At 44.3% G+C, this 16,429-nt stretch overlaps 2 protein-coding genes across 3 annotated transcripts in view; both read left to right on the top strand.

Moving 5' to 3' along the window:
• The window catches only part of ATP6V0A4 (ATPase H+ transporting V0 subunit a4), a 64,605-nt gene extending 61,559 nt beyond the window's left edge, over nucleotides 1-3,046 (top strand). For both annotated transcript variants that reach the window (XM_067536338.1, XM_067536337.1), the window contains exons 20-21: nucleotides 1,039-1,210; nucleotides 2,516-3,046. In XM_067536338.1, the coding sequence (XP_067392439.1) occupies nucleotides 1,039-1,210; nucleotides 2,516-2,609 (266 nt within the window). In that variant the 3' untranslated portion in view covers nucleotides 2,610-3,046. The remainder of the gene's footprint in view (nucleotides 1-1,038; nucleotides 1,211-2,515) is intronic.
• Nucleotides 3,047-9,404: 6,358 nt separating this feature from the next.
• LOC137145398 (putative transporter SVOPL) lies at nucleotides 9,405-16,305 on the top strand. Its single transcript, XM_067536114.1, has 5 exons — nucleotides 9,405-9,573; nucleotides 12,435-12,520; nucleotides 13,891-14,031; nucleotides 15,044-15,135; nucleotides 16,165-16,305. The coding sequence occupies exons 3-5, from the start codon at nucleotides 13,953-13,955 to the stop codon at nucleotides 16,303-16,305; spliced, it is 312 nt and encodes a 103-aa protein (XP_067392215.1). The 5' UTR covers nucleotides 9,405-9,573; nucleotides 12,435-12,520; nucleotides 13,891-13,952.
• Nucleotides 16,306-16,429: the final 124 nt, after the last annotated feature.

The raw sequence follows: 16,429 nt of genomic DNA on the forward strand, positions 1-16,429 counted from the left end.
CAAAATGTAGTCTAAGGACCTCTCTGTCCTGTCCCAGGAGACAGAAGAGGAATGATCCAATGATTAGGGTGCCAGCCTAGGCTGTAAGAGATCTGTGTTCAGTTCCTTGCTTTGCCATAGACTTCCTGTGTGACCTTGGGTACGTCTCTCTATGCCTCAGTTCCCCATCTGTAAAATAGGGATAATAGCACAGGGGTGTTGTGGGGATAAATACAATGAAGATAATAAGATGTTCAGCTACTACAGTGAAGGGGACACGTAAAAACCTTAGATATATTTTCTGGCTTCCCTGTCTAGTGGAGACACTTTTAACTTTAACTCTGCTACGAAACTGCGCTCTAGATTAGCTTTTGTGTCTTAGCTGAATAAGGCTTAAGTTTGGCTTCACAGTGAGGCATGTGATGTGAAAATTAACCCAGCCCTCAGCTGGAAGGAACCAATCAGTTTGCTCTCTGCTCCATCCTTCTCAATGCCTTCCCTAAAGGGAAGCTGTGTGTAGAAGTAATAGGAAGTGTGTGTCTAGTACAGCTGAGGTATAATGTCCTGGGCCCCTCCATTGACTTCAATGGATCATTGCCATTTTACACCAGTGGAGGATCTGACTCCCTATTCCTTTGCGGAGTTGTATGTGTGACTGCACCCGTCAGAGCTCTTTAGAGAAATCTGGGTGCTTTCTCCTGAGATCTCCCATTTGTTTCTATTATAGCTATAATAGTCTGTGCCGTTGTAGTAGTTCTGGTCCTCCTGTCAGTGGGATGCCATAAGAAATCTAGTGTCCTTGACGGTTTTGCATTTCATCCTTACTGTCAAAATCAGCTCCCTTTCTTACTACTGAATGTCCTTGACCTCCAGCTAACGTTAAAATCTGTCAATCCCTGTGGTAATAGGTGCCTATGTACAAGGTGGGTTCTCTTAGGGTTCAGAATTATTTTTCTGATCATTCTATCCTATCATTTTACCCGCTAAGGGGTGAGGGAATGGATTTTACCATTGTGGGTGCTCAGCTGTTCTTCCCCTTCTCCCCTGCTTGCTTTGCAGAGTTATCAGAGGTTCTCTGGACCATGGTGATGAGCATTGGACTCAAGAATAGCGGCTGGGGAGGACTTATTGGGGTCTTCATCATCTTTGCCGTCTTTGCAGTTCTGACTATAGCTATTCTGCTTGTCATGGAGGGCCTCTCTGCCTTCCTGCACGCACTGCGCCTTCACTGGTACGTATTCTACAAGAGGATTCTGTCCCTCTCCAAGCTACGGAAATGTTTTCTGTTGTACTTTTGGGGAGACGAGGGCCACGCTTTACAGCACAGAGTCCATGATGATGAGGGGTGCCTTGTAAGTACCTAAATAGAAAGTGAGACGATATTTCTGGGTAGGTGGCCGTATTTGTTGTGGGATGTTTTCTATTCACAACCATATTATTGTACCTCTGTCTTATGTCATAACACGGCTTGCTATCGCACTTCTGGGCCTCTTATGTTTGAAGATGGCCAGGCATCCAAGAATATGTAAGAGTCATGTATCGTGGCCAAATTGAGTCCACCAAACTCACATCTGTTGGGACAAAGCTCCCATTTATAGGCTGCTTTCTGGGGGGTGGAAGATTTAGTGCGTTAACCCACTCTTCCACCTTCAGGTAGAGGCTCAGACCCTTGTCTAAGATCTTATAAGAACTCATGCTGACGTGTAAAACAAATCCAATGCAAGAAAAAAATCCCAGCGGTCTTGGAGTGCTCTTGGCGGGCTTGTGTTGTGTGCTTTGCATCGCATGACATTCCATCGCTGACCACACAATGCAGTCTACAAAAACCAGCTTGTAAAGTTTGGAATCACTTGACAGGGGGCTGGAGGGCCTGAGAAGTTTGTAGCTCAGATTATGTTGTACTGCACAAAGGAGTGAACTTGGCTGCCCCCGGTGGTTACCAAAGCTCCCTCGGATATTAGGTTTAGTGTAGGAACAAAGGCCTTGTTTTCCCAGCTTTCAAGATACTGGTGATTGTCCCCCCTCCCTCCACTGACTGTGTTTTCAGACTGACGTATGAAAGGGCCTGTACAGCTCAATGGCTCTTCTGAATTCCCTTTTCAGCCACAGCTGTTACTCTCTTTCAAACATTTTACTTTCCTCCTTGTACCCCCAACCCAAGGAGGTGGAAACAAATATGTCACGAGTGGTTCTCCCGCTTGTAAAATGTAATTGTTGATGGTGCTTTTGCTGGTCCTGTCCTTTTCCATTATGTCCGAGGGGCTCTCAGGAAAACCAAACTCAACCACCAGCCCAGACCATCTGCACCTCACAAAGATGTAGAGTTTCCTGGAAACCTGTGCAGGTTTCTGACGCCCATGCTCCACTGTTTGCTAAGCTCCCTGTCTCTCTCTTCCTGGAGATGCTGCCTAACTGCTTGACTTTTAAATGTTCCTTTCTTCCCTCTCTCCCCGCACTCCTACTGTCTCTTGCAAGTTCATGTAACACATTACTATGCCTGTTAAACGCCTCTTCATGCTTATTTTTCCTCCATCAGGGTGGAGTTCCAGAACAAGTTCTACGTGGGGACAGGTTACAAGTTTTCTCCATTCTGCTTTAAGCAAATCATAGATGGAACTGCAGAAGAATAAAGACAACTTACCACAAAAATCCTTTACTCCCTGAACCAAACTTTTCTTTCCTGGAAACCGATTACCACGTGGAGTGCAGAATCCTCTTCAAGTGAGCTTCATATTCTACATAGTTAAAAGGAAGTGTTGCCTTGGCCTAGCTGTAGGTACAAAGCCAGACACTGCGCTCATAGAAAGGCGAACAGTCTGTCATAATTTAGTAAAAATGCTAGTCTAAAAGGTGGCCATTTTTACATACCCAACACTAAACTGTGATTCAGCGGAGCAACAGAACAGAGATACAACCCCCAGCATGCTGGCCAGATCCTCAGCTGGTAAAAACATACATCTCTCCATTGAGGTCAATGCTGAGTATCTGGCCCTATTTGTAGGAGTCATCTGTCTACTCTCTGGGTTAAATATAGAGGAAGTGTACCGTTGTGAAATAAATTGTTAGTGATCAACTCACATGTGTTTTCCCTCCTTTACTGTCCTGCCTTGTGATTTTTTTTTTAAGAAAACATTTAAGTACTGATTGAGATGAATTCCATGAGTGATCAGATGACAACTGCATGTGATTAATCCCTGTACAAGATTCCGTTTCTTCGTATACAGCACAAACACCATTCAAAATAACTGAGGATAATGCCGTATTACAAGCTTGCTTTTGAATATATACTTTACTACAACAAATCCCTTATTATCTTATTTGTTCCAGGGTTTAACATTGCTGATTATAGACTTTTGCAAATATTGTTACTTTAGAAAAGTGTTAAATTTGAATCTCACAAACAAAAGGACACACCAGCTGCAGATCAGCAATAAAATCTTTCTTTTAGTCATTTTTCTATGGAGAATCCAGACTGAAGATGGCTATTTCTATACTGTAATGTTTAAGGTAGACTGCAAAAGTAAACTATGCAAAAAATATTAATACATAATGAACAGAAAGAACATCTACATTAACGTGGTCCTGTTAAAATGGCGGTCTCAGGGCTCATCTACACTTGGAATGCCACAGCGGCACAGTTGAGCCATTCCCTACATAGACATTTTCTATGGTGCTGGGAGGGGTACTCCCATCAGTGTAGGTAATCCACCTCCCTGTGTGGCAGTAGCGAGGGGTTCTTCTGTACTTGAAATGCTGCAGCGGCACTGCCGTAGGACTTTAGTGTAGGCACTCTTTACAGTAATGGGAGGTGTTCTCCTGTCAGTGTAGTTAATATTCCTCCCCCAAGACGTGGTAGCTCTGTCAATGGAAGAATTCTTCCCTCAAAATAGTGCTGTCTACACCAGGAGTTAGGTCGACTCAGCTATATTGCTCAGGGGTGTGGATTTTTTACACTTCTGACTAATGGACCTTGGTTGACTTAACTGTTTAGTGTAGACCAGACCTTAGTGTATTCAATATGTTGTTCTTTCCCCAAATCTCAGTGCATTACTAATCTCACTGGGATGCATAGGAATAACATTATTTGTGATTAACCTTTCTCCTGTTAATGTGGGCGTAATATAGAGGATGCTGCTGTATATTTCCATTAAGAGGTTCTGATGAAGCTACTGGTGCGTGGATGGATTATTGATTAAATATGGAGGCTCTAAATCTCACTGCCTTGGTATCGGATCCCACTAGAGCAGTGCTACTCAGACTGAGGTTTGGGAGCAGCAAGTGGCTCTGTAATGTGCCTCCTGTGGTGCTTTGCAATGCATGCTATTAAAACACTATGTGGTTTAATTATTACCCAATCAGCATGCTTTTACTATGTTATTAACCAATTGTAGTTGATATAATAATAGTACTTGGTCAGAATAACCAAGAAAAAAAAAAATAGAGAGAGAGACAGTAAATGAAGCAATGAATTCACACTACCGTGGCTCTTCTGGGGAATGCTGATTGCTAATTTCGCTCCTGAACCACTGAGGATTGAGTATCCCTGCGCTAGAGAAACATATTTACTGAATGTTTCAAGTAAAATAATCAGTGAAATTTTATTTCTATAATCAAGCTTCAGAATTAACATCCTATTGTGATGAAATGGAGCAAATCTCCCCACCCAGCGCTGTTATTTGACTTACTGTCTCACCATCTTTGAAAGACAATGTGGCATCAGGCATTATGGCAATTCCTGGAAGGCCATCATGGTACCGAAGAAGCTAGAAACCTTTTTTTTTTTTTTTTTTTAAATGAGAACTTAAATTCTGTAGCCACTGATGGACCCCAGAGAAGTATCAGGGCAGCATTGTATCTGACGTCTAGCACTGACTGCCTGCAGCCAGCCCTTCAGAAATGGGAGCAGTCATGCAATACTACAGAGATTTTATCAGGGAAAAGAGAGCCTGCCTCTCTTGCCTATTGTAGATTTAAATATTGTATAGCTGACTAAATACATCTTACACACACACACTCACTCTTTACACATACAAGCTGTGCTAATATCCACAATATTCCAGCACTCACAGTCATACTTCTTTGTTGTTTCATTCACATTTTGTTTGTTTCTCCATGTCTGGCAGAGGTTTAGGAGAAACCCATACTGGTAGTAAGACAGGGCGAGCTGGTCTGGTGTGCGAGTGAACACACCGAAAATAATTTGCTTTATGAGAGAAGAGGAAAGTGAATTTTTCTGCACAAATAGTCATTTTATCTGTATGGCACCTTTCCAAGCGACCAGAGTGTATCTGGGAAGATAATTACCTGAAATGGAATATCTATTTCCCTCAAAGTGTTCTTTTTTGCTTTTGGCTTGGAGTCAACACCTTAAATGGGGAAAGCAAATACACTTAGCTGTTAAAGCAGCAAGTACGGTCGGGGGAGGTAGGCTGCAGGATTGAGACTCAAGGGACATGGGTTCAATTTTTGGGTCAGCTGCAGACTTCTAGTGTCACCTTTGCCAAGTCACCCTATGCCTCAGGTCCCCATTTGGGAAATGGGGATAGTTCTTCCCTACCTCACAAGAGTGTTGTGTGGATACAGCCCATTAAGGCTTGGAAGCAGTCAGATACTATGCCGATGAGGCCATAAAAATAAATATATAGTTAACAGTGGGTCCTGGGTGTGATTTAGATGTTTGCATCTCCTGGCTTTACTTCAAGTCCCAGAGACATCCCTAGCTCAGAGTGCAGTGTTCGGGGAAGCCTCCTCTCCGGGGTTTTGAGCAGGACTTTGGAACAACAGAAGTAACTAATAACTGGTTCCTTAGGGTCCATTCCAGGTTTTACGTGCGGCCCAGTGCGTGCTATAGCGGGATTTGGGGGGTTCTAGTTAATGGTGTGTACCTGTCATGGATGAGCTCCATAAAGCTGATCATTCTTTACTAGCAGGTCTTAGCACCAAACCCTGAAATCTTGACTCTCTGCTGACCACAGGCACAACTCCCAGTAAAGTCACTGGGCATTTTGACTGAGTAAGGACCCCACAGATCATACCACTATGAACGCGCTCTCGCGAGCCTGAGGCGCCACAAATATCTGGGTGCCTCTTGGGGGTGATATAGCAGAGACCTCTTGCTAGGGGCAGGCAGGCACAGTAGCAGCTACCATTGCATGCGTTCAAACCTTCGTAAAACAACAAAGCGAGGGCCTCGCTCTGAAATCATGATTACTAATAATTGCCGGGTGCAAGACTCGCAGCCTACAAAACAATCCTCCCCTAGCACGTATGGGCAGCTCAAACCTGGCAAGAAATTGTTGCCTGCATAGCCAAACTTATGCACATCCCAATACTTTGGCTGGTGTTGGTTTCAGGTAGTGAGATGACATGAACTATACAATAGCATGAAATATTCAGCGTCTCGTGAAATTTTCCACAGTAAGTGTTAACATCGCATGGCTCCTGAGATCCTCACAGAGCAGAGTAAATGCCAGCCCTCAAGCAGGCTGGTTCCGATTAGCATCCCAAGGCTGAGGCAATTAAACCTCTTTCATTCCCCCAGAAACGATCCTGCTAGTGCAAAGTTAAAACACATGGAGGGCAAATCTAGATATGCTGCGGCCCTAGCGTGTGGGGAAACAGTCTGCAGCATTAGCAAGCTAGCGCCCTCCATCAGCATAATAAAACCACGTTACAAAACAACCTAGAAAATACTTTTGGCAGTTCCACTTAGACCCAGAGGCTGCCAGCTGTACTTGTTGTTCTTTTACAGTTCACTGCTGAAACAGCATTACCCACCTCCCCATCGTCTATTTCCAGAGTACACAGTGAGAGTTCAGACTTTCCTTTATACAGCTTGGGCCTTTGCGTTTGGCCTCAGGTACAGGAGATCAGCAGCGAGTAGCCCACGCCTCAATGTGTAGTTTCAAAAGGTTGGGGATTTGCATAACCAGAGGTGGGGAATTTGCTTCACCTCCTTCTAGATAGTCCCAAGGAAAACCAATTAACACTTTTGGTTCCAAAAGTCCATTCTTGTCTGGCCCATTGTTTAATAGTGTCCTTTGAGCCCAAGGTCTCACAGCGCCACTCTCCCTTCCCCACAGAGGTTACACACAGTCCCAGCCTGCAATAAACCATTCATTTAATACAATGGAGCCCAAAGAGACTTAAACTGAAGTCAGTAAGGTCGCCCCAGGCTAGTTCAGGAACTTGCTGGATCTGTGTGATTTGCCCACAGCCCACAAGCAGGTACGTAAAGAGCTGATACTGGCTCGTAGGCAAAGACAGAACACGTGCCGATGGCTGGAAACTGACGTTTAAAAAAAAATTCAAACTTGAAATAAGCTGCACGTCTTTAGCGGTGCTGGTTAATATCTGGACAAGCTCACACAGGGATGTGGTAGCGTCGCCGTCACTTGGCCTCTTTCAGTCAAGGCCTTGCTAAAAGCTATTTGCTAAGTGAACCAGAAGGTGTTGTGCTAGGTGCTGCAGGAATCCCTGGGTGAAGTGCTGTGGCTCGTGTTAGCCAGGAAGTCAGACTAGGCACTCAAACAGGTTTTAATATCTATGGATCTATTCCCTTAGTTCAGTGGCCTTTTAATGGCCATGAACCCTACGGTATGAATATGCTGTGTATAAAGAGGTGTTAACATCTGCTTTTTCAGACATGCCTGTCTTTCTGCCATCTTCTGTAGCGATGCGTACGACAGTACCGCATGTCAGTTGCTCTCCCCTTCGGTCACTAACATAACTGTAAGGAGCAGAAATCCTGATTTGCAACACGCTTAGCAAACAAATACTTATTTGCCTGGGGTATTGTGCCCGCATTTATTTTGCTTGTTTCTTATTTTATCTTGTGGACAAGGCACTGGGACTCAGGAGATGTGGGTTTTGCTCCCAGCTCTGCCTCCCACTGTCTGTATGACCGTGGGCAAGTCACTTAATCGCTCTGTGCATTAGTTTCCAACCTGTAAAATGGGACTAATATCACTTCCTTTCTCCTACCCTTGGTTTGTCTTGTCTAGTTTTATTGTAAGCTCTTCAAGAGTAAGAACTTCCCTCACACAAGGGGGCCCTGATCTTGGCTGCGGGTCTCTAGGTGCTACTTTAATACAAATAATAACAACTCTTGAAAAGGGTGCCATTCTGTGTTCATCTTTAACAGATTGTAAGGGGTACTCCGTTTCACTCCTTGTTTAGTTATTCTTGTTAGGGAAAGTTGGGCGATGATATTACCCAGTGTAAACAGCCCTTCCTTCCTTGTTCAATCATAAGTCCTCATTGCAAAACATAATGCTTGTATTAAACGGGAAACATCCAGGAATAGACCTCAGGCAGTCATGCCAACATCAGAGGAGACAGTTTGGGAATCTCACACTCCCTGTCACTGGTCCTCTCTCTTTTAATGAAGTGTGTCTTCCCCTCAGCTTCTTCGTGTCAGCATTTGAGGGGACTATGAACCCTCCCAGTCATTTCCTTCCTTCATTGGCCATGGAGAGTACAGGGAGCATCATTGCCCTCGCCATGTTCATGCCACATGCAGTTTTGCATTGTGACGATGGTTATAATCACAACTCATGCTTCAGAGCTTTCGCTGGTCACCTGCAGGGGTCACAAAGAATCTCCCCCCCCCCCCATGCACAATTGGCCAGAAGTATTCGGGTGGGGGGGGGGAAGCGGAGGGGGAAGAGGCTTGGGTTGTGTTGTGACTTTTTTTTTTTTTTTTTTTTTTTGTGCCTTCTTCTAAAGCCTTAGGGATTGGCCACAGATGGAGACAGGACAACAGATGGGCTGGACCAGAGCTCTGAGGTGGTGCATGCAGTCCTTTTTCCCATTACCCAGCTGCTGTGACTTGCTCACAGGCTCACGGTCAAAGTGATTGCCATTTTCTGGGTCAGGAAGGAATTTTCTCCCAGGGCAATTGGGAGTTTTCACCTTCTTCTGTAGCATGGGGCATGGTTTGCCAGCTGGGATCATCTGGGTATATCTCACCTAATCAATTCCCTGCCGTTACAGGGGCCTGGGGAATTGATGGCACATCAGTCTCTCCTGTTCTCTGCCTGTGAAACACAACCATTTGAGGATTTCAAATTGCTTTAAGCTAAACCAAATTATTGGGAAAAATATAGGGGTAACTGGTGAAATGTAATGGCCTGTTTTATGCAGATGGTCAGACTAGTGATCAAATGGGCCCTTCTGGCCTTAAATGCTGTGAAATTATGGATTGGTGTTGCCCTTTTAAGAGGGGACAGGTGAAATGTTGTCATGGAGAAGGTGTGGTTCAAGGATACTAACCTGCATATTTTAGTGTAAGTTCTTTAAAAACATTTTCTGGAGGCACAGGGTGAATTGACCTATTAGGCTACAATAGATGCAGCAGCTTGCTTCGGAAAGAAGAGAGGAAGTTTTGAAAAAAACCTTCATTTAAAACCTAGACAAGCCAGAATTGAAAGATTTGAAGAGGGAAGTATGTGCCTCCGGCTATGAAGAAAACCAATTTGTGGCAGCTGGTCCCAAAAGCAGCGATGCAGCTAGTACAATAAAATGAAAATCGCTGCATATTGAAATATATACAAGAGGCAAGAGAGATTTCCCCAAGGTTGTGAAATTGCTAAGGTAAGAAAGCGTCACTCAAAAAAAATCAAAACAAGCCCTGTCTAGATAGGGGTAGGATTGTTTGAATGTTTGTACATCAGTTGTGTTGTTTTGCTGTGATGGCAACTAAGTTATCAGGAGGTGTGGTAAGCAGCAGTGTATCTCCTATACCTGCCATCTATGGCCCCTTGTTCTATTGCTGTCTGCTTAGAAATCCTGCCAGGGTTCTCATTGTGGGACATTTAATCTTTCTGTGTTACCTCTGTACCACTGAACTTATCATCACGCTGGTGGCTTCAGCTAGTTCATTATTGTGGTGGTGGTGGTTGTTGTTGTTAATGTCTCACTTCTACATCACTGAACGTTTTCAAAGTGACTTACACCAATTAAGCTTTGTGACACCCCCAGGAAGTACAGCAGAATCTAGCTATTGTACCAGGGCAATTAAATTTGGAAATGTTTGGGGTGAGCAAGCCTGCACTTTTACTGAGAGCTACCGGAAGATTTCTTGGAAGTCTTCACATAGGGATGAAAATTTCACATCTTTCTTACCCATACAAACTATTGCCTGGCATGCGGTACTATAGACGCTTGCTGGATTTCACGATGCTTTCAGCACAAGACACCTCCTGGAACGAGAAATCAACATACAGGGCATGCGTGGAAGGGGAAGCAAAGGGCTCTCACGTTGTCATCTCTACCTTTGTTTCTGTGGTGCTGCTCATTTGTAGATGGGAAGCAGGGTTTTTTCTCATGACCATCACAATGGCACTGAGAAGGATCTATCAGTCTATTTAACTGTGAAGCACCCAGCCAGTGTGGGAGAACTAGAGAGTGACTAAAAAAAGGTAGAGCCTTTTTTTGACATTGATTTGCCAAAATGAAGTGATTCAGCATTCTGATGGGCAACTCTCGATCAGCCTGGCTGAAACAGTCTATGCAGTGGGGTTGTAGCCATGTCGGTCCCAGGATATTAGAGACAAGGTGGGTGAGGTAATAGCTTCTATTGGACCAACTTCTGCTGCTGAGAGACAAGCTTTCGAGCCACACACAGCTCTTTTTCAGGTCTAGGAAAGGAACGCCCCGCCTCACTGGAAGTAACATTTCCCAGACCTGAAGAAGAGCTCTGTGTAAGCGCCAAAGCTTGTCTCTCTCACCAGCAGAAGTTAGTCCAATAGAAGATATTATCTCACCCACCTTGTCTCTGAAATAGTATAAACATGGCATTATGGCCTAGTCAATGAGAGATTTTCCTTTCACTTCCACAGGTTTTGGATCAGGCCCTTACAAGCTAAAAGGCCCCCATCTCTTTTATCATGTGATCTAGTTAGCTCCCTTCCAACCCCAACTCTCCACGACACCCACACAAATAAGAATCACATCAATGCATAGCCCCCGGCTCTGGTCTGGCATGCAGCAGCTTTTCAGCAACGTTAGGGCAGGAAGGGTAGACAGAGTTATTTAGGATAAATAGGGCTCTAGCCTTCAGAGTGGTGAAGAAGACATTTCAAACCTGGCATGAAGCACTGTGATCTTTCCAAAGGCTCTTCTCGATAGTCATTTTTGGTCACAATTTATATTGTTTCCACTTATAAATGAGGACTAGATGGTAGAAGCATGTTACAGATCTGAGCGGTATGTGTTATAGAGTTATAAACCCCTCAAAGGAAGCTGTTATTAGTTATATGATAAGCAGCATATTGACCTGTTGGACTCTGTAACAATCTATAACAAAAAATAATTGTTTATTAAAACATCTATTAATCAATTATTAACTCTTTTTTATTATTATTAACCTCAGCGTAAAGTGTTGACCTAATTTTGAATGTTTCCAGAATGAATGTAACAATTCAATCTTTTTCAGTGTTTGTGTTTCCCTCTAAATTTTACATCTTTTTGAAATGTCACAGTTCATTTTCTCGCTCAAACACTGTCTGATGCTCTTCAAACTATTTTCTTTCCTGATTTGGCCTTTCAGTCTCTGTCTATTTTTACCTTCAGTGTTCAACCCTCTCTGTCAACATTCCTCTCCTTCATTGCTTCTCTCCCCTCCCTAGGCCTATTGGGATGGGTAACAGCGCATTGGTCCTATGGCCTGGAAGTGGAATGTGTTTGAGAGGGTGAATGGGTAACTGAGTGAATTTCTTAGTGTTACCCTCCAAGGGCCCAACCCACCTCCCTCTTACGTCAAAAAGAGAGTCTTTCAGTGACTTCACTAGGAGTTGGACCCGCATGGGGTGACCAGATGCTCCAACTTTATAGGGACAGTTCCAAATTCGGGGCTTTGTCTTATACAGGCTCCTATTACCCCCTGCCCCCTCTCCCAGTTTTCCACACTGACTCTCTGGTCACCACATCTCAAGAGCTCACAGCTCTGCAGCGTTAGTGAAAACACTAAGCTTCATCTCCCCAGCCAGCAGAGAAGAATTGTGATTGCCTCAGCTGCTCTCCAGACCTTTTGGGCTTGTTTCCTCTGTCCCTGATGCAGTAGCATGTGAGACGGGGGTTAATACTGTTTGAGGAAGCTGAGGAGTGACACCACCAATGAGCAGCGTTTTGCTGGTTATATAATTGGGGGTGAGGTTGCACAGAATACACTGGCAGTGTTGTTCTCGGGCTGGGGACGAAGGGCTTAGAAAGAGGGTTTAAGAGCACAGATGTGCAATCCCTTTTGATATGTGTGCAGGGTGTTCCTACCTGCTGGGCTTAATTTCAAAGCATGTAATAATAATGATTAGCAATTACAGAGCTCATTATGGCTTTAAAAGAGCTTAACCAGCAGGACGTAATCCCCACAGCATTCCTGTGAGGTAGGTATTATTGTCCCCTTGTTACAGACACGAGGAAGATTTAACTCTCTTATGCTTCTTTGAAAATCCCAGCCTCAACCATCTTCTTCTCCCCAAGAAGTTGTTCTTTCCGCTCAAGGCTGAGGGTGCCGCTGATGACCGGAGGGGACAGTGTTAAGGTAACTTGCACTGCTGCTGCCCATGCTAATCACCACTGTGTACAGAGAAGGAAGATGGTAATCTCTAACGCTGTTCGTCTGGACCTTTCCTAGCACTGCTGGTATCTAAAGTGAGGAAACAGGAAAAGCAGGCCAAATTCCAAGTCAAAGAAGTCCCACGTAACAGCACAATCCTCTTTCCTACATTCTAAGTGCATGTATGTAATGAGGAGCCTGCCCCTTCTGGGACTTCCTCTAGAGAGACACATTTGTGCCACATGAGACTCTCCACTAAGCAGGAGGTGGCCCTAGCTCTCTTGCCAGCCAGGGAAGGAAATGTTCCTCCGTCCGCTTCCAAGCGGCCGAGAGAGAAAACAAACAAACAAAACTGTGCGACACGGTGGCACAGCATCCTCTGGAAGTTGGCCCGCAGGGCAATGCCCTGCTCACCCACCCCTACAGCCAGCCTTGCTGCTAGACGTCAGGAGCAGAACTGCGCAGAAGAGGGAAATTTCATTTTGTGAAGGATTTGGGGCTTTCTAAATTAGAATTTGTGCTGAAGCTGAGCAAAAAATGGAAAATTTCAAAATTCTCCATGAAGGAAAATCTTGAAATATTTTGTTTTTAATTTTTCATTTTGTTTTTTGACGCTTTAAATGTTTTGCATTCATCATATCTGCCGTGTATAATCTAGTAAAAATTGAAATGAAAAGTCCTTTCTGCATGAAAAATGTAAACCTTCCATTATGAAAATAGCAAAACAGGATGTTTCAATGTTAAGGGAACTTTTTTCCAGAACAAAATTCTGGTGAAATCAACCTGATTCAGTGAAGCAGTTAGCTTTCGATGGAACTGCACACTGTCTCTCAGTGGCGATGAAGAAATAATCTACTACTACTCTAGGAAAGAAGTTAGACAGTCACCATTTATACAGTCGCCCATTTAGGTTACCCAGTTCCTTTTTTGCCTTCCTTTCCTTGAGTGGACACAAACCCACAGCATGATAGGTGCGCTGTAGACAATGATTTCTGGTCATATAGCACCTTTCTCTTGAGGATGTCAAATCTCTTTACAGATGTTGATAAAAAACTTCCATGGTACCCTACAAAGGTGAATGTTATCCTACCTGTTTTAGTAGATTCATTGGACTTTTCAAGAATGGGGCAGGGAGGTGATTGACCTTTGCCAAGCTGAATAAATTGTCCTGTGCTGCTAGCTCTTCTAATTTGTTGTCTAAACACACATCAAGCAGAGGTGGATGGGAACTCTTGACATTTCTCATCAGCATCCTCTGAAACTAATAGTGTTTAAAGTGCCTTCAGTACAACCAGTCTTGCATTGGAAACTGCTTGAAAGCTCATCTCTAAGACAGGGTTGTGACTATCTTGTAGGTTGGAAAGTGAAAGCAAAGTCTTCTCCATTTTCATCTTTGGGAATCCAGCAAGACCTGAAGATGGCCACCAAGGAACAAGAGGTATCAAATGCCATTGGCCTGGAGGAATTAGGCACTGAGAGGCAAGAACCCAAGGAAGGTTGGTTGACATAAGCCGGACAGTGGGTGGTTGTGTTCACACCTTAGTAGGACGAGGCAATCTGACCCTGGGTTCGGTTTGGATGTGGCTTCCCCAAACCCCCGGCATTTCACCCACATAGAGCCGTAGCACTTGCATACTTGATGAGCAGGTGTCTGCTGGAATAAGTATCCAGCCCTCTGGGTGCCTACTCGATTATAGCTACTCCGCAAGTGAATTTTACCCTAACATAGTTGAAAGGTTTCTTTTAGCACTTTCTCTTCAGCTTATTTTAAAGCAATTTATAAAAGGAAAGTTAGGGCCCACGCCTCAGCTGTGTCTTGCTTATACTGAAGCTGGAAAAGTAAAGCCGACACTAAGCTCTTCGTAGGCCAAACTGACCTATCGCACAAGTTACAGCAGCCTGCCTGTACCTGTCATCTGGGGCCATGAAAATAGCAAGGATTACCAGGCTGCAGTGATCTCTGGCTTCCTCCCACTCCGAAATGCCTCCTGTGCTGAGGAAAGTCGTATTATCCTTACTATTACAGATGGGGAGCTGAGGCCCAGAGAGAGTAAGTGACTTGACCAAGGTCACACAGGAAATCAGTGATAGAGATGGGAGATGAACCCAGGGCTCCTGCATTCCAGTACAGTTCTTGAAACCTAAGCTACTCTTTTTTAGTCTATGCAACACATTCAATAGCTCAGTATAATATCTGAAAGGCACTGGATGATGGACCTCTGCCTTCCTCGCGTGTACATTCTGTATCCTCATCTATCATCTCTCTAGTTTATCTGTTTCTTATTTTATTGACTCTCTAAAGCGCCCAACCACCACGGCTTCTAGGGGCTAGATATAATCCTAGTGCTAATTAGTTGAGAGAACATCTCTGGCATTGATGGAGTTTCCAACATCTTGCCTGACATTACACAATACCAACAACAACAACAACAAAAAATGGTTCTGGTTTTGCAAAAATGTACTTGGGGTGATCTCAGTTCTAACACTCTCTTTCTCGTTGCTGTTTAGAGCAGAAGACATTTACAGTGGAAGAGGCCGTGGAAACCATAGGATTTGGATGGTTTCATATTATGCTTTTCCTGATCATGGGCAGCACTGGTGTAGGTTTTCATTGTCTACACTTGAGCTTAAAAATCCTATTTCAGTATCCTTATTAATGTGAAACAGAATAAATCAACTGTCGGCTCACTACTGACCTCACCTGTCATGCACCGTTGACTTAAATGGGGTTGCATGGGCGTACCTGGGAGCAGCATTTGTCACCCTTAGTTCTCTTTCCTTTCTTCTTTGTGTAACAAGCCATACTGGAAAACATGCAAACACCACAGTCACCAGTTGGGATCAGACCTGAGAGCGACCACACCAAAAGCACAAAGCACTATAATTTGAGCTAACAAAGTGACTCTGTGAGCTATGAGTAAATAGCAGGTTCTTATCTTTGCTGTCGCCATCGACGCATGGGAGACATGATCACATCCATTAAACCCATGCATTACAATTGCACTTTCCAGCCAAGATGTCAAAAGCGGGTTCCTCAAGTTAAGACTCTAAATTCATAGTTAGACACTGAAATAAGTAGCTTGATTTTCAAGAGTCTGAAGGACAGAGTAGCCTCCACTAATACCCATGGGCAGAAAGAGATGACCTTTTCAGCATCCAGCCCTCCCAAAAATCATTTGAGAAGCTTCCCTCTGTGCTCCCCACTCCCTCTCAGGTGTCCAAGGATTCACAAATTTCTGGACAGGACAAAGATTGGGTCCTGTATACTTGGCCTCCAGCAGGCCTTGTAAATGGTTACGGTCTCTGAGTCCAGTACCACAGTAACTGTTCTTTGTACTAGCTGGAATCTCAACCAACGGAGTGTACAGTACGTGCATTGCAGAGGAACAGGGTATACTCCATATCTGGGGCTGGGGGAGATGCCAGTTCCATGACTCCTTCAGCTCTAATACTCTGGGTTGGCTCAGGAGGGAGTATGTGTACTGTTCCAGATGGATGGTCTGACTTTTGGTCACCTGGATTTCCGGCCCTAGCACAGTTGGGATTTTTTCCCCCCAGTATGCAAAGGAATTGTTCACTGTGCTGACATTGGAACCCACCTTTGCTAAAGTGCATGTTTGTTCCTGAAGGTGGCAGAAGCCATGGAGATCATGCTAATAGCTGTTGTTGCTCCAGTCATCCGTTGTGAGTGGCAGCTTAATGACTGGCAGGTGGCTTTAGTGACAACGGTATGTGGCTTTTATAACCCCCATAAACTTGTACTCTGTTAACATTGCCGGGGGGGGAGGGAGTTGTTTGGTTGGTGTAGATGCCCATTTTACCAGACCAGAAGCTGCCCAAATGCTCTGGAGAGAAGGGACATATGAATACTTAGAAAACTGGCACCTAATATAG

This window comes from Emydura macquarii, unplaced genomic scaffold (assembly GCF_026122565.2).
Source record: "Emydura macquarii macquarii isolate MOO-44397 ecotype Brisbane River unplaced genomic scaffold, CSIRO-AGI_Emac_v2 contig_3530, whole genome shotgun sequence".
Taxonomy (NCBI): domain Eukaryota; kingdom Metazoa; phylum Chordata; order Testudines; family Chelidae; genus Emydura; species Emydura macquarii.